At 35.3% G+C, this 15,956-nt stretch overlaps 5 protein-coding genes across 6 annotated transcripts in view; 3 read left to right on the top strand and 2 right to left on the bottom strand.

Moving 5' to 3' along the window:
- The window catches only part of LOC18031020 (gamma-glutamyl peptidase 1), a 1,923-nt gene extending 713 nt beyond the window's left edge, over positions 1-1,210 (top strand). The window contains exons 2-3 of the mRNA XM_006412630.2: positions 386-715; positions 855-1,210. Coding sequence (XP_006412693.1) covers positions 386-715; positions 855-965 — 441 coding nt within the window. The 3' untranslated portion in view covers positions 966-1,210. The remainder of the gene's footprint in view (positions 1-385; positions 716-854) is intronic.
- Positions 1,211-4,059: 2,849 nt separating this feature from the next.
- On the top strand, positions 4,060-6,277 carry LOC18031018 (gamma-glutamyl peptidase 2). Its single transcript, XM_006412629.2, has 3 exons — positions 4,060-4,471; positions 5,192-5,521; positions 5,987-6,277. The coding sequence occupies exons 1-3, from the start codon at positions 4,157-4,159 to the stop codon at positions 6,095-6,097; spliced, it is 756 nt and encodes a 251-aa protein (XP_006412692.2). The 5' UTR covers positions 4,060-4,156; the 3' UTR covers positions 6,098-6,277.
- Positions 6,278-7,223: 946 nt separating this feature from the next.
- Positions 7,224-8,997, top strand: LOC18031019 (gamma-glutamyl peptidase 3). Its single transcript, XM_006412626.2, has 3 exons — positions 7,224-7,682; positions 8,337-8,666; positions 8,757-8,997. Exons 1-3 carry the CDS (start codon positions 7,368-7,370, stop codon positions 8,853-8,855), a joined length of 744 nt encoding a protein of 247 aa, XP_006412689.1. The 5' UTR covers positions 7,224-7,367; the 3' UTR covers positions 8,856-8,997.
- Positions 8,952-12,494, bottom strand: LOC18031017 (putative cyclic nucleotide-gated ion channel 9). Of its 2 annotated transcripts, none has more exons than XM_006412628.2 (7): positions 12,317-12,494; positions 11,768-11,877; positions 11,022-11,607; positions 10,708-10,920; positions 10,303-10,616; positions 9,877-10,225; positions 8,952-9,786 (listed from the first exon to the last, which is right to left on the bottom strand). In XM_006412628.2, the coding sequence occupies exons 2-7, from the start codon at positions 11,833-11,835 to the stop codon at positions 9,112-9,114; spliced, it is 2,205 nt and encodes a 734-aa protein (XP_006412691.1). In that variant the 5' UTR covers positions 11,836-11,877; positions 12,317-12,494; the 3' UTR covers positions 8,952-9,111. The 2 variants fall into 2 exon arrangements, with proteins under 2 accessions (XP_006412691.1, XP_006412690.1); XM_006412627.2 differs by having other exon boundaries at positions 11,022-11,626; positions 12,317-12,493.
- A 607-nt stretch (positions 12,495-13,101) lies between these two features.
- On the bottom strand, positions 13,102-15,449 carry LOC18031016 (1-acyl-sn-glycerol-3-phosphate acyltransferase 1, chloroplastic). Its single transcript, XM_006412625.2, has 7 exons — positions 15,358-15,449; positions 15,218-15,261; positions 14,780-14,852; positions 14,309-14,503; positions 13,781-14,187; positions 13,598-13,699; positions 13,102-13,512 (listed from the first exon to the last, which is right to left on the bottom strand). The coding sequence occupies exons 1-7, from the start codon at positions 15,437-15,439 to the stop codon at positions 13,297-13,299; spliced, it is 1,119 nt and encodes a 372-aa protein (XP_006412688.1). The 5' UTR covers positions 15,440-15,449; the 3' UTR covers positions 13,102-13,296.
- Positions 15,450-15,956: the final 507 nt, after the last annotated feature.

Here is a 15,956-nt window from a genome sequence, read left to right as displayed (position 1 = left end):
CTGTTCTTAATTGTTTCATAATTTTTGGTAGGTCTAAACATCTATGTAACTTGAACAATGTTGTGCATAATATCGAGTGATCCGTTTAGAGAAATAGATTCCAATTTATGAATGAATCATCAATGGGTTATTTCAGTGAAAATATGAAATTAACTAGTGAATCGTACTCATTGGTAAAATGTTTTCTATTAATGGGTGGTTAATTTATGAATGAACTAGTGAAGTACATTCAATAAGCATGACAATAAAAGTTAAAATCTACTAATATCGAATAACGAACTACCTCCAGAAAGAACCGACACATTTTGTAAAATATTTTTATGATTTAGATTAAAAGATTCCTATGATAATAATTAATAAATAAAAATTTTGGAATTTCCTATAGATCATAGCGAGAGTAAGAGGAGGAACAGTAGGAAGAGCAAGGAAGGGACCAGAACTAAAACTTGGAGACATAACCATCGTGAAGGATGCGATTACGCCCGGAAGTTACTTCGGAAACGAGATTCCGGCGAGCATGGCGATCATAAAATGCCACCAGGACGAGGTGTTGGTGGTGCCCGAAACTGCTAAAGTGCTAGCTTATTCGGACAACTACGAGGTGGAGATGTTCTCCATTGAGGATCACTTCTTCTGTATTCAAGGACATCCCGAGTATAACAGAGATATTCTCTTCGAGATCGTTGATCGTGTTCTTCGTCTTGGCTACATCAAGGTTTGTTTTGTCAATACTGTTTGTTGTTGCCTTTGCTGGTATTAACTTATGATCACTATAATTTTGTTTTGGAATCGAACAAAATAACAGTGAGAACAAAATGGGTTATATATCTGATAAATTTTTGATAATTGTGCAGCAAGAAATGGCGGATTCGGCAAAGGCCTCGATGGAGAATAGGGAAGCAGACAGAAAACTTTGGGAGACGATTTGCAAGAATTTCCTCAAAGGCAGACTTCCAACGAATTAGTTTCACTCCCAAATTATCTATTTGGCTCTTGTTACTACTCCTATATTGGAACATTTATGGATTTTTATTATCTACCTTTATTCTTATTCAATGTATACCCTATTAAACTCATCGTTGTCAACAACAACAAAAAAAAACTCTTTTAATATCATTATGTCATATTTCTTGTTGTCTCTATAATGTAATGAATTCAATAAAAAATCATTTGTAGACTGTAGTTTGTAGTTTATGGCTTTTGCATGTCATCCTGGAGTTTTTTTGTTGTCTCTCTATTTAATAAATCATAATGTAAAATTAGAATTTACTGTATCTTTTGTAATAGTCTTTTTTTTTTTTGGTCAAACCTTAATTTCATTAGCTTAAACTTCCAACTTACACACACAAGAGGGAATTATCCATCCTCTTTGAAGCATAAACACAACAGAAATAAATACTTTGTATTAGTAATACAATTTACCCCAGGTTAGTCGGATGATTCGGCAAAACTCCTAAAAAGCTAAAGAATATTACAATTTTATTTAATGAAAATCAACTCTTACGAATTAGTAATACTTTGTATATTAATTGAGAAGTCAAATTTTTCCTTACATTTACTTGAGTCTGAAAGCGATATTTAGAATTTGTTTTTCTTGAAATTGTAATTGTATATAAAACATTTATTTGAAGAACAGTAGAAATCTCATTCAATAGATCCTCGAATCGATATCATTTATAAGTTTATACATGCTCTCAAGAGATCTTGCTAAAATCTTGTTATACTAAATATTGTCCTTGCCAGTTGCCACCACACACACACACATATATATATATTGAAAATAATCAAATTTATAGTAGAGCATATATCCCAATGTCGTGTTCACTCTGTCTTTGCTACATCAAGGTTTGTTTTACTTTTCTCCACCTTAGTATTAGTTTACAGAAGAAAGACAAATATGTAGGATAAAATGAGTTCACAAACTTAATTTTCGGTCAAAATTGGATTAATACATAATACACCCAGTCAAATTAGATTTAGGATAATATTACTACAGATTAGGGTGCTTTGGTTAGTTGCTTCAATTTAGTACACCTCATAATAGCACTTGATCCTTGTGGACGTTGGTGCCTTGCTTGGTAATTATAAATATTTTAGAATAGAGGTAAAGTAAGAATAAGAACAACATCTGGAATATATTTCTAATTAAGATATATTTGTTTTTTATATTTAACATTAAATATGTAGTAAAAATTGTGGATGCCGGAAAGGCCACGATGGAGAATATAGGGCAGACAAGAAGCTTTGGGAGACGATTTGTAAGAATTTCCTCAAAGGCAGACGTGCGAGTAATCACTTTCATCTCCCAAATCTATTTGACTCTTATCGTGGAACATTTATAGATTTCTTTCCTTGCTTTATAGAAGTGAATGAAATATAATTTAATTTAAATTATTACTTATCTAGCGTGACATATTTATGTGATATGCCAGGAGAGAAAGAAAAAAAAAAATTGAATGTAATCCTAGCGTATTGAAACATATTATCATGTTGTAAAATTGCAACGATTTACTTGTTTAGAAAAACAAAAATCGCAACGATATTTTATGACTAAAACTCTCACAACTTAGTTGGTTGTATATTGATTTGCAATTTTTTTCTTGCTATCTAAAAATGCCCAAAAAAAAAAAAAATTAATTGTGTGATATCTCTATGTTTCCTCCTTCGACACATTTCTTCTTAAATTGGTGGGATTGTTTTTGGGGTCAAACTATTGCATTTTGCTAAAAGTTCCTTTGATTCTTCACTTATGCTTGTTAAGTGGTAATATTTTTGTAATAATTATGTATAGTGTAATCTTACATCATTACCGAAAGTGGATTTTTAGGACGAGATTCCTTGTCTACTTTATATTCTTTTATTACTTAATTATTACAATTTCGTATTCATTTTAGAATTCATGAGACATGTAATGTAATAGCGAATAAGAATTGGAAACAGATATTTTGAAAACGTACAAATATTATGTAAAATGTATTTAATAAAATATAGAACATAAGATTATGGTAAGAGGAGATTTCAGATGAATCTTTTTTAATTAAACAGAAACAAAGGTAGTATAAGACAAAAACAATTGAGAATTTTGTGAACTCTTCTTTGATGCAGAATTTTTGGCTATCTGTGTTGCCTTAAAACATACTATGGATTTCGGTTTCCGCAGACTGCAAGTCAAGTTTGTATCACAAGAACTCATCCGATCCATCATAAGGGAAGACCATTAAAAAAAATATCGATGTTAAAAAAGTGTTTTCTTCAAAATGGAACCGCTATGTAATTTTTCATTAGTAGGAAGCTTTATTTTAAGATATAAATAGAATTTTCATTCACTAATTTTTCTAATTAAATGGTCCGAAAACATTTGTACCTATGATTAATTAATTTCACTACAATATATTCGTTGCTGGTTACTATACCACTATTTTTTTCAGTTATAACATACTCTAAACATGTTACCATTATTTTATTATAAGTTGTTTAAGATATCCGGTCAACCAAAAATTTTTAATAGAAATATGTGTGTGTATATATATATATATATATATATATATAACATAGCGAATGTTTAGATAGAATTATATAGAAATAATCAGGCAAGGTTGGACGAATCTCATACTGCCATGTATAACTTGTTTAAGGAGAATCTTGTAATGCCACACAAATAATGTAGAAAAATTTAGCAACACCATTTGTAATGTAGGATCCACAACTCAACTCTTGGGAAACCTGCTCATGGATAACTGTTTTTGTCTGGTTGGATTGATTTAGAAGAAGAGAGAGAACAAAAAAAAATTGCATCGATCCACTTACTAATTACTATTATTATTATTATGTTCACAAAGAATCAATGCCAAAATACACGTTGCATAGGAATCAAATTAAATATATAATGCTCAAAAAACACGTGAGCAATTTAAATGAAACGAACTAATCGATTACATACATATACATAAGTTACGAACCCTTCTAATTTAAATATAGTTGTTGAATGGTTTCGACATTTCAAAAAATTATTTATAGACCAAACCGAACTCCGGTTCATAATTATAGATCAAACCAAAGTGTCCACCTCCTACATATATCATATATGCCCTAACATTTTCTCTTAATTCTCTTACCATCACTACATCTTTATCTCTCTCACTCTCTCTCTATTACAATGGTGAAGCAGACAGGACGATACGCTCTGTTTCAGGCGACGCCGGATTCTGAGTTCGTGAAGGAGACATACGGAGGTTACTTCAACGTCTTCGTGTCAGCTTTCGGAGAAGAAGGAGAGCAATGGGATCTTTTCCGTGTGATCGACGGCGAGTTTCCCTGCGACCACGAGCTTGAGGGGTATGACGGATTCGTCATCAGCGGGAGTTTGCATGACGCTTTCTCAGAAGAAGATTGGATCATTGAGCTTTGCTCTGTTTGCCACAAACTTGATGTGATGAAGAAGAAAATTCTTGGCATATGCTTTGGTCACCAGGTTTCATATCTTTATCATCGAATGTTCTTTTTTATTATATAAACTATAGTAGATCCTAAAAATATAGGATTTTAACTACTTGGTAAGTTATTCATGAATTATATATATAGTTCTTGAAATTCGAAGAATGTACGTAGATGCATGTATATACTGTTTTGCCTAACCTCACAGGCTATGTTGTAGACTAGTGGTAGACTAAATGAATCTAGATTTATTCAAAGCAATTACTTTAAGATCATTGTGCATAATTAATATTATATCTACTTATGAACTATCAGTATTTCTCGTGGAATATGAGAAGTGAACAATATCCACCCAACAGAATCATATTTTTAAGAAGTGAAAATGTTATAACATATAAAAATATATACACACATATATGAAAATGTAAGAGAGTATTATTCAAAAATCATTGAAATAAAGAAAATGGGAAAGAATATAAACCAAAATGTGTTAAAAAACAAACTATATATTTATATTAAAATTTGAAATGGTTAAACGATATATATGATACATATTGCTTTATAATTTCTTACGTACTGTAGTATCCATTTTAGTACGAATATATATATATATATTAATTATTTATCAGAGAAAAAACTATGTATATGTATATATACAATAGTCTTACCAACAGGGTTAGCTGAATTAGTTTCACCTACACATGGTGATATATAACCCTCAGAACGATATAGCTTACGTTTGTTTTTTTGGATTTAGATTATATGTAGAGTGAGAGGTGGGAAAGTGGGAAGGGCTCGTAGAGGACCAGACTTAGGCCTCGGTAACATAACCATCGTTCAAGATTTGATCGAACCGGGTGGTTACTTTGGAGAAGAAGTTCCCGAGTCTTTGTCCATCATAAAATGTCACCGTGACGAGGTACTTGAGCCTCCTGAGTCGGCCAAAGTCATTGCATTCTCTGGCAAGTGCGACGTTGAGATATTCTCCGTCGAAGATCACTTGCTTTGCTTTCAAGGCCATCCCGAGTATAACAAGGAGATTCTCTTGGAGATCATTGATCGTATCAACAAGATCAAATTTATCGAGGTTAGTTTAGACTTTTATCTCCTCTTGGTTTAGGTTAATCCTATTTCTTATGTTGTTAAATCGTTGAAGGTTAATTGTGATCATAATCTCTTCTTGCTTTACTAGATCCCTAGCTAGCACATAGCCTGGATGACTATGTTTACAAATTACAAGGATAGTTAGGTTAGGGTTGGTTTAGTTTGATTTGCGAGAAATACTTAAAGGAAAACCAAACCAAACTTATCTGTAGTCCAGTTTCTTTTATGTCCCTAATCAATTATATGTATTTCAAGGTTCTTGCTTTAATTTGTTTTCGGCTTGTTTTATTAATTGATCTGATGACTTTTTATTAAGTTTCGGTTTGGCTTTAGATTGGTCGGTCTCTTGGGGAAAATATTCTACTCCATTTAAATTCTGTTGTTTACGGCTAATGCGAGGAATCTATGAAATAGAACTATGTGTTTTTATTTAACTAAAAATGTGTAGGAGGAACTTTTGGAGAAAGCTAAGGGTTCGATAGAGAAGATCGAACCAGACACGCATCGATTGCACATGCTATGCAAGAATTTTCTGAAAGGACGAACTAACTTCGTTTGACTATTCCATGTTCATGGTCTGGTCTCTAATAAAGCTACTAGTTTCTGTAAATTCATAACTATTATATGGTACGGTGATCACATATTGTAACATATGAAATAAATTATCTACCGAAAAGCAAAAGACTGCGGTTTGTAATTTAGTGGTTTATCTCACATCATTGAAACATATTAAACTAAATGAACTATATGTATTGATGTTACACTTATTTTAATGATGCGAAGGCGTATGAGAGTTCAATTTCTCATTTAGTAATGCAAGCAAGTTATTCGATAGTATTATTATTTTATTTTATTTTCTATTATGATCATAGACTATTTCCAAGAAAGAATTTTTTTTAAAGAAGAGTTTGTTTGATCTTTTGCTTTGATTACATAACAGATATTAATGAATTAAAACCAAGCAGTTGGTCAAAGGATGAGAGATGTACGTAATCAATCATCTTATAGGAGAAAATGTCTTTGAGTGGGTAAGAGAAGTTAATGAAGTTAAGAAAATTACGATTGTCATAATTCGAATTCTGGACTAAACTTAAAAGAGACTAAATTGCAAGTTTGATCTCCGATAAATCCTTCTTTCTCGTCCACTCAGGGGATGTGGTTCTTTTTTTTTTTTTTGCGCCATGAAGTGTTTGAATGTTTGATATAACCTATTACCTATGAATCTAGTAAAGTGTCAATTTGGCATTATTACAATTTTATAATTGTTAATCAATTAGTAGTGGGGAAAACGTAAAGGTGATCGCCGACAAAAAAGGAGATGAATTATTATCATATGTAAATGTAATAATCTTATTATATAAACTACATCTTTATTTCAACAAAAAATAACCAAATATATATAGAACAGTGATCTCCATTCATGCATACTCCATATCTAGACTTTGTATCATCTATTCATAAATGGAAATCTAGGCATGGGATATGTGATGAGCCTCAAAACAAGTGTTGATTGATTCTTTACTTAAACTTTATAATTAGCGGTGGAGTTTCTTTCGTATAGACAGCTATTATATTCAAGTCTCACATTTCTCTAATCTCGACGTAGGATTTCTCCAAACTGATTTGACTTTTTTTTTAAAAAGAAAATTATTATCAAGATTTTTTCTATAAAAAAAAAATTCTCACTTGGCGTGTCTGATCGTGTTCTCCGTCATCTTTCACAGCAATTTACATTCTCCGAATCTCTCTCTCTCTCTCTCTCTTTTTATATTTCTTCTTTCTCTCCCTCTTTTTTCTGCATCCGTTGATCTCTGAAGAAGAAGAAGAAGATGGTGGAGCAGAAGAAGAGGTTCGCTCTGTTTCTGTCGACGTGCGACTCCGAGTTCGTGAAGAAGACTTACGGAGGTTACTTCAATGTCTTCGTCTCGACTTTCGGCGACGAAGGCGAGCAATGGGATCTGTTCCGAGTGGTCGACGGCGAATTTCCCGACGAGAAGGATCTCGACAAGTACGACGGTTTCGTTATCAGCGGTAGTCCACATGATGCCTTCGGTGACGCCGATTGGATCGTCAAGCTTTGCTCCGTTTGTCACAAACTCGATCAGATGAAGAAGAAGGTTCTCGGCATCTGTTTCGGCCACCAGGTTTCTTCTTCTCGCGTCTTTCATCGAATTTTTGTTTTTTCTTATGTTTTTCCATTTCTGATTTGGACTTGATCGTTTGGGATTCTTAGGGTTTTAGAATGTACTACACATCTTGGTCGATGATAATTTGAATTTGACATTTTATTTCTCAGATCGATCACATCTTACATTAAGCTCATTTGATTGATTTCATGGTCAAGATAGTAGAGTTCTGTATCAGGAATTATCTGGTGAAGAAAATTAGTCAAAGCCCCAGAATTTTGTAATCTAGTTACTGGGCAACTATCACATTCCACTTGTTGCATTGCCATTTTTTTAGATCTTCATGATATTTTTAAGTTCATGTTCTTCTTTTCATGGAATTGCTTTCTCTGGAGTTTGGTTTGATCGTTTGAAAATTGTATCTTTGCAATTCATTATCTGTAGCTTGAATATCTGAGGAGAGTCAAATGCTTGACATTGTTGAATCATTTTACTGCTTATGTAAATCTCCCCTCTAGTGGAATTGTCCTTTGTAAAATCTCTTCTTGATCATTGGCGTAGAGATAGTATTTTTGGTGACGTGCTTAGTTCTTATTGAATTCTAGCTTTTGTTGTTTCAGAGGGTGTTTTGTTAATGAATGATTCTTTTGTTCTGGAATTTTTCATCTCCAGATAATCACTAGAGTCAAGGGAGGGAAAATAGGAAGGGCTCGTCAAGGCCCAGACATGGGACTTCGAAGCATAACCTTAGCAAAGGACAATGAAAAGCTTGGAGCTTACTTTGGAGAGGAGGTCCCGACATCTTTAGCCATTATCAAATGTCATCAGGACGAAGTGTTGGAGCTCCCCGAGTCTGCCACAGTTCTTGCCTCCTCTGAGGTATGCGAGGTCGAGATGTTCTCCATCGAAGACCACTTTCTCTGCATCCAAGGCCATCCTGAGTATAACAAAGAGATTCTGTTTGAGATCGTGGACCGTGTCCTCAATATGAAGCTTATGGAGGTTTGTTCCTATTCTCTTACGATAAAGAAACATTTTGGCAGTGACAAGTATTGCAATGTGATCGATCTTTTCTGTGTTTTTTTCTTTCAGCAAGAGTTTGCGGATAAGGCCAAGAGTACGATGGAGACTGCACAACCAGACAGGGTTCTATGGCAGAAGCTCTGCAAAAACTTTCTGAAAGGCCAATAATCTTGAACAAGTTTAGTTTGCTATCAAAATATGCTATCTCATGATGAACCTGCAATTCCTCCATATTTGTCTCTTCAAGAAACAGAAAGAAACACATAAAAACCAATCGCAAATAATCATTTATATAACCACCTTTTTCTTATCTTAGTGTTGCAGAACAAATCAAACAATAACAAATAAAATTAAAAAATTCATTCCGAGTTATAAGAAGCTTTCAACGATTACTTATACAGATTTAGTCAGCATCTTTGTTTTGTTAAGGTTCATCAGCAGAGAAGTCAGGTTCTGAAGGCTTTTGAAATTTCACGAGTTCTGTAGTAGATTTTGCTGCAATACGGTTCTTGTGAACTTTCCGAAGTGCATTTGCAGCAAACTTTGATGCCAAGAACGTCGCTCTGATGCTAGCAACCGACCCTTCTCCTTCTCCTGCTTCTTCTTCTTTCTTAAGCTGCTCGAGTTTCTTCTTCTTCACGTATCTCCGCCACGCGGCTTGTATAAAAATAGCAGCCCAAGTCCTCCATTGCTGTGAATAGAATCTGAAAGTGTGCTGGACTTGCCTGCTGTGCAGTCTCCTGAACTGGCTAGCCACGAATTTGAGCTCATCGGCTATCAAAGCGAAAGCCTCTACTTCGGTTAGCGCCTTTGCGGTTCTGGTGGAGGACGGTAGGTTTGAACCAGATTTGGGATCAAGTGCCCATGTCAAGAGCTCCTCGCCGCAAAAGTCTCCTTCTTTAAGCAAACTCCGGTTGAAGAAACCGCTTCTCCCGCCATCAGTGGTCACACTCTCGAGCCGACCACGGATTATGAAGAGCATCTCATTAACCGGGTCTCCTTCCCGAACCATATAAGAGTTCTCTGTGTACAGACACGGCTTCAAACGTTCACATATTGCATCGAGCAGCCTCTCTTCCATATTCTCAAACAACGGAACCTTTTCATAAACAAAAAAAGGAAGAACAAGATTGGTTTCATTGATGTAACAGAAAAAAGGCCTTTTTTTAACATAGAGGAATCAACTTACCCTTCGAACCAAAGCTAGACATAGATGTCGTTTGATATCTCTTCTCAGATCCTTTGGCAGATTCTGAACCAAATTCTCCTCATCAACTCCGCGTGTCTCCAACCATTTGTACTGGTCATATCGTCTGACTCGTTCCCGCAGGTCCGGTGGAAGCATCCGATGATGCATCCACTGTTCTGAGTCACGTCTCTTCACTCTCATTTCTTCAAGCCGGATAGTAAGCGATTGGAGATAAGTCTGCATGTTCCCAATGAGAAGAGCAAAGAGTAGAAGCCCAGCGATAGCAAGTGCTATGGAGAATATAATCTCTCCAGGATATGTGCTTGTTTGAAGCCCTTGACCAAGAGTGCTGCATTTAGACATCGACGAGGTTGTTATAAAATGTCTCTGTTACTATAAAGACGGATTCTTTTTATAGTTACGTACCTGAGATTCTGAAGTCCCCACCACAAACAGAAGAAGTACTTAGCTACAAAGCTCTCAGATGAGACAATGCCAGAAGACAGGGCTCTTAAGTAGATTCCGAAATCAAAAGGAGGATTGTCATCATCGGTCACATTGAAGGGACAACTTGTCTGGAGAACTGATTCCTTAATGGTACTCCAAGCAGCATAACCAACCATGTTTTCATTACCGCAAAACAGGAAGTTTCTGGTACAGTTCCCGCTATTAAAGCAAGCCTTCTTCCAGCATCCGTTGATGCGTTCTAAAGCCAGTAAGTACCATAAAGCCCCAACAATCTGAAAAGTAATCACAAAAGTAGAGTTATATAAACCAATGGTTTCTAAAATATGAAAGAGGAAAAGGGTACCAAAAGTAGTAAGTACTGACATGACTAGCAAGCATGTAGAGTAGCAAGTAATAAGCTGCACCAGCCCAAGCGGTTTCAGCAAACACACCAGCTGTTCTCTTTAGCTCTGAGCTTAAAGGATATATCCGGATAAATCTAGGAATATATTGAACTAAAATGATGGATCGCAACGCTTGCTTTGTTGCCAGCACATTTGCACCTCTAGAGGTGTACAGAAATCTCCAAACTACAATCTGGAATAACAACAACAACAACAACAAAATGACATAAACTAGTCATCAAAAGTTTGAAAAAAGGAAATGAAAGAACTTAGTTGGCGATTTCTTGTTATTACCTGTGGAAGTGGAAGCACGGAAAGGAAGTCAACGATGAAATACTGCTGCAAATACCGTTTTGCTATCTGTGCAGGGTCGATCACAAGCTCGCCACGCCCAAAAACCCGAGAAGAAGGAGCAACAAAAGCTGTTCTAAACTGTAGAGCCATGCGAAAAAGATAAAACACATCGACTATCGTCCGCAGAGTTGTTGCTATGATAGCCAATCTCCGGTCTATGCCGATACATTTCTCTTGATCCATAACAAACGGAAGGTACAAGAAGAGCGGATCAACAGAGACCGCGAGGATGCAAGAAGTAACGAAAAGCTTGTTGCAGAGCACAAGAAACTTGTCCTGTGGATCGAATATCTTCTTCTCTGATACTTTAAGATCTTCTGGAAAAACCGCCCGTGAAACCCCGAGACCGATTGATCTTCCTAAAGACCAAAGCCCTTTGGAACCTTTTCTAAATCCTTTCTTAAAGGAACCAGATGATGCATTGTTTCCCTGAGCACCACCACGTGCTGGTCCTTGTAAATTAAGTGTGCATTTGTTAAGAGCTGACTCAGAAGTCTGCGAGTACTTAGAATCCATACTATCCAACCTGTGAAGAACAAAAGAAACTAAAGAAACCCTTTTATTTTTCAAAGCAGAAGTAAAGAAAACTTCTAAAGTCTTATATCGTGTGTCAAGATGTTACAGAAAGTGTTAAACTTAGGATCAGACCAAGATTACAATAAGAAGAATCCTTTAAACTAAGTTACCTTACAAACTTCTCGAGTTGGCCACTGATAACTTGTGATTTCACTATTTTTTTGCCACAGTCGAACATGCTTTTTCCCTGTGACTCAACTCATGAATCACAAGTCTTAACCTGCTTTCACACACAATAAAATAGTCAATAATCATAAAATAATTTCAAGCACCAAATCCAAAAACTCAATATTTAAAAAATTTTCGATGATATTTAAAACACCAAACATGTGATGTTTGTTTCCAGAATTTCTCTCAAAATCATTCGGTTAATTGGATTGTTTCCAAAGCCAGAAATGGAGTAAAAGAAACAATTTTCGTTGACCAGGGATACAAATTGACGAAGAACTTTCAAGGGTAACACAAATTCCTCCGAGTTTAACATCCAGAAAGGGATTCAAATGAAAATCTAATACTTCAAACAAAAAAAAGGGATTTTTAACATCAAACTGCGCAATCTGAAGAGAGAAAAGTGTAGTCAAAAGAGAAGTACGAAAATCAAAGAACATTCCACAGAGTTATAAGGTACTTAAGTAAGTTGAGAGGAAATGTAATGATACCGGAGAAGAAGAAAGACGGTATAAAGACGTTGCAGGCTTGATTAGGCGGAGACGACGTTGAAGAAGAAGAAGAAGAAGAAGAAGAAGAAGAAGAAGAAGAAGAAGAAGAAGAAGAAGAAGAAGAGGAATGGTGGGAGGAGACGAAGTCGTTTGGAAAGAAAATGGAAATGAGAGAAATGAGAAGAAACTGTCTCCGTGCCGTCCGGGTCGGGTCCACCCGCTCTTACTGCCTTCCCATCTCTCTCATCCATTTAACGTTAGTAAATAGTAAATACTTTACTATACACAAAATTACATATATACAGTGAATTATTTATAAGAAATCAGTTACCAACTTTGATAATTCTTAAATGTTTCACAAAAAAAAAATACAGAAAGTTTGCTAAACAAAACAATAGTCTGACAAAAAAAATACGCAAACAGTTTACAATATTTTTCTTAATTTTACGTGGACTTTAGATGCTTCAAAAATATTATTTAATTTTTAAATGATACCTAAATTTTCCATTTTGAGAAAAAAAATCGAAAATTTCCATTTTGAAAACATATATTCGTTGTAGCTTTTATTGTCGGTTGGCAACTTAACTAATTTCGATTGAAGTACAACAGATTTTATTGGATCTTTGCTGGATAATATTTTTTTGTTGTATTTAAATCGTCGGAGTCAAATAGAAATTCAAGCAGTAGAATGTTCTTAACATTTGGATTTGGATTTTGTACCTTTTCAGATTATTTTATAATGATGTGTGAGAGAAGACCAAATAAAAGAGAAAAGCCTAAACATTTCTCAACTTTAAATCCTAAAAAGCCATTCCAACTCTCGCCCATGCATCTTCTTAACTCTTGAAAATTTAAATTCATAAAACTGACATTTTCTTTAAAAATCACTCAAAATCTGAACATATTTTTGTTCTTCCACTTGTAAAAAACAATTAGCTTCTCACTGTTCATCAGAGACGCTGCAAAAACAACGTTTGAGATCAGCTCAAGAGATTCATAGATTCCTCAATCTTGTTTCTGGCCTCGTTGCAAAGAACATCCGCTTTGCTTCCATGTATCGGCTTATGGATGATAACTTTGACATTCCCATGGTTTAGTATACCTTCACTACCAGTCGGCATGATTTGGCCTGTTCCCATCAGCGTTATTGGAACTACTGCAACTCCGGTCTTAGCAGCTACCGTAAATGCGCCTTTCTGTAATAATTACGAAGCGACTTATGTTACTCTGTGTTTAACACATAGACCAGAACATGATCAAAGATCTTTGGATTGTGTTTACCTTGAAAGGACCTAACCGGCCATCCTTACTACGTGTTCCTTCAGGAAAGAAAAAGACAGATGCTCCTTTCTTTACGAGTTCCATGCAGCGTTTTAAGCAATCCTGCAAACGAGTTAAAAGAGTCAAGAGTTTGACAAACAAACACTTGAAAGAGTGTGGGAGAAACAGAGAATAATTACTTACCACTTGGCTTCTTGGGTCCATTCGCTTCAAGGGAACGACACCCATCATGGACATGGCCCAACCGATAATGGGAATTACGAATATCCCTGTCTTGCTGATGAACTTGAAGCTTTTGCCAAGACTGAGAAGTGTGTATATATCCAGAAAACTTTGGTGGTTTGAAACATATACAGCAGGAGTGTCTGATGATGGCAGATTCTCCAAACCCTCGATGTCGATTCTATAAAACGAATAGATGCTTATGGAAGCCCAAAGTTTAGCAATGAAGTGATGGAATTTTCTCCTATAGCGATCCAAGACAAGGACGAGAGGATGCCCGATTATCATCGGGACGATGAGAAAAATGGCAGAAATGGCAGCAACCACGCAAAAGCATATCCCTCTGAGTCTTGAGCTCAACTTAATCTCTGCACTTCAAAGTTGAAAGAAAAAGAGAGAATTGTGTATAGAGACAGAAAAAAAAACAAGGCTTAAATCTAGCAAAGCAGGTAATATTCATTCACAAAGGTTTAGCCAAAAAAAAAAAACCTGGTTCTGGAAAAGAAGATTCAGGGGTTGCAGCTCCTGAAAGATCCGATCTCACAGTGACAATTCTTGCCAATTCACTTAATCTATGTGATTTTTTATCATGATCTCTGTAAGGATACCAACTCAATGACCGGTTACACCATTGTACTCCACTACTACGCCTTGTCTCGCCAGTAATTTTTCCTCTCGGAGCAGCTAAAGAAAAAAGCAAGTAATGATTTAACAGATCCATCTCACTTCGAAATAAATAAAACCTGGATGATGAGTAACTGAAGATCCCGAAGAACCAAAATGACAGAGTATTATAAATAATCTACAAGTCTTTATATTAGAGCAAAGACTGATTTAATAACTATCAGCAACAGAACCGCATCAAGAAGGTATGTTCTTCAGAATAGTGCAGATAAGAAAGAAAACCCAATTTGGTATTATCTTCTTCAGATATCAGAAACAAAATCTTGATTGTCTTACCATGAAAGGAAGTACTCAAGCTCGCCATACCATTCGAAATACGACCAAAACAACATCCTTTATCCCGCGAGATCTGCGTTTTCAATAGGTTCATAAGATGAGAACAAATTCATAATCTTACATAGAAGATAGAATAAGAGCTTCATGCTTTGAAAGTTTCATTGTCAACTAATTCCAACTAAGAGCTCAACAGAAGCAGATTTTTTTTTTTTTTTAATTTAATGTTCAGATTTGACAATGAAAAGAACTTAAAAGCTTGCTAGTTCACTCCATATTTGGATAAAACAGAAAGAAAATCATGAAGTTAAAGTCCTGATATCAAGCTTCCATTGCAGATTACGTTTCACTTTCCATCATTTTCTCAAGAAACTACGAACGAATCAATCACCCAAGAGTAAAGAATTCGAAAAGAAAGATAGTCAACCACGAAAAATTTACCCGGATTAACGATGACTGTGATGAACAAATGGGTTTAGCATAATCTGAGAACATAATTAAGAGAATTGTTATCGCGAATAAATCAAGTTTAATATTGACAAACGTAGTCAAGAAAGATGGAGATGAGAGTGTGCCCATACATGGAGGATGTGAAGAGACGCCCCGAGCAGAAGCGACATCCATGGCGGAATCTCGAGCAAAACATCCGTGAGATTTGCTCATGTAATCTGTGTCATCTTTTCAGGCTTTATCTCAGGGCCCGTTTCTATACTGTTTTCACTTTCTAAATATCAACTGTGTGTCGTTTTATGCTGTTCAAGCGGCGGATCGCATTTTCAAATTTGAGTGATAGACTGTATGCCGTTTGTAGATATTTTAGCCAGTAAACTACAAGGCTTTTTTCAAGTCATTGAACAATAGCCCATTAGCAGCGTAATTAATCATATTTTACATCATTCATCAGTTTTTCAACATTACACGGTTTATATTTTTTCAATTTCCTTAAAGACAATGATTTTATTATAAATTCACTACTTTCACGGGAAAAATGGTTGTTATATTTTATTTGCTTCAGAAACGGTGACATGAAAATTCTAAGTGAAACGCGCGTGTATATTAAATATCGTAATTAATTTAGTAATTAGGATTGACAAATTAATTAAAAGTCAAAGATAGAGGAGAAGGAGACTCTCTGCAACTTGCAATACAGAAATAAATTGGAATAACACAATTATCCACT

Source organism: Eutrema salsugineum, unplaced genomic scaffold (assembly GCF_000478725.1).
Source record: "Eutrema salsugineum unplaced genomic scaffold, Eutsalg1_0 scaffold_1, whole genome shotgun sequence".
In the NCBI taxonomy this organism is placed as follows: domain Eukaryota; kingdom Viridiplantae; phylum Streptophyta; class Magnoliopsida; order Brassicales; family Brassicaceae; genus Eutrema; species Eutrema salsugineum.
Note: the sequence above shows the minus strand (reverse complement) of the source record. Positions and strands in the feature narration are given on the sequence as shown.

What these genes read in the sequence shown, in the direction of transcription:
- LOC18031018 (XM_006412629.2), top strand. Translation starts at nt 4,157, where the DNA reads ATGGTGAAGCAGACAGGACGATACGCTCTGTTTCAGGCGACGCCGGAT. An exon ending in GCATATGCTTTGGTCACCAG is followed by an intron (nt 4,472 to 5,191) that starts GTTTCATATCTT and finishes TTTTGGATTTAG; the next exon opens with ATTATATGTAGAGTGAGAGG. An exon ending in ACAAGATCAAATTTATCGAG is followed by an intron (nt 5,522 to 5,986) that starts GTTAGTTTAGAC and finishes AAAAATGTGTAG; the next exon opens with GAGGAACTTTTGGAGAAAGC.
- LOC18031019 (XM_006412626.2), top strand. Translation starts at nt 7,368, where the DNA reads ATGGTGGAGCAGAAGAAGAGGTTCGCTCTGTTTCTGTCGACGTGCGAC. An exon ending in GCATCTGTTTCGGCCACCAG is followed by an intron (nt 7,683 to 8,336) that starts GTTTCTTCTTCT and finishes TTTCATCTCCAG; the next exon opens with ATAATCACTAGAGTCAAGGG. An exon ending in TCAATATGAAGCTTATGGAG is followed by an intron (nt 8,667 to 8,756) that starts GTTTGTTCCTAT and finishes TTTTTCTTTCAG; the next exon opens with CAAGAGTTTGCGGATAAGGC.
- LOC18031017 (XM_006412628.2), bottom strand. Translation starts at nt 11,835, where the DNA reads ATGTTCGACTGTGGCAAAAAAATAGTGAAATCACAAGTTATCAGTGGC. An exon ending in CAACTCGAGAAGTTTGTAAG is followed by an intron (nt 11,608 to 11,767) that starts GTAACTTAGTTT and finishes TGTTCTTCACAG; the next exon opens with GTTGGATAGTATGGATTCTA. An exon ending in GTCTAGCTTTGGTTCGAAGG is followed by an intron (nt 9,787 to 9,876) that starts GTAAGTTGATTC and finishes GTTTATGAAAAG; the next exon opens with GTTCCGTTGTTTGAGAATAT.
- LOC18031016 (XM_006412625.2), bottom strand. Translation starts at nt 15,439, where the DNA reads ATGAGCAAATCTCACGGATGTTTTGCTCGAGATTCCGCCATGGATGTC. An exon ending in ATCTTCTTTTCCAGAACCAG is followed by an intron (nt 14,188 to 14,308) that starts GTTTTTTTTTTT and finishes TTTGAAGTGCAG; the next exon opens with AGATTAAGTTGAGCTCAAGA. An exon ending in TGGACCCAAGAAGCCAAGTG is followed by an intron (nt 13,700 to 13,780) that starts GTAAGTAATTAT and finishes ACTCGTTTGCAG; the next exon opens with GATTGCTTAAAACGCTGCAT.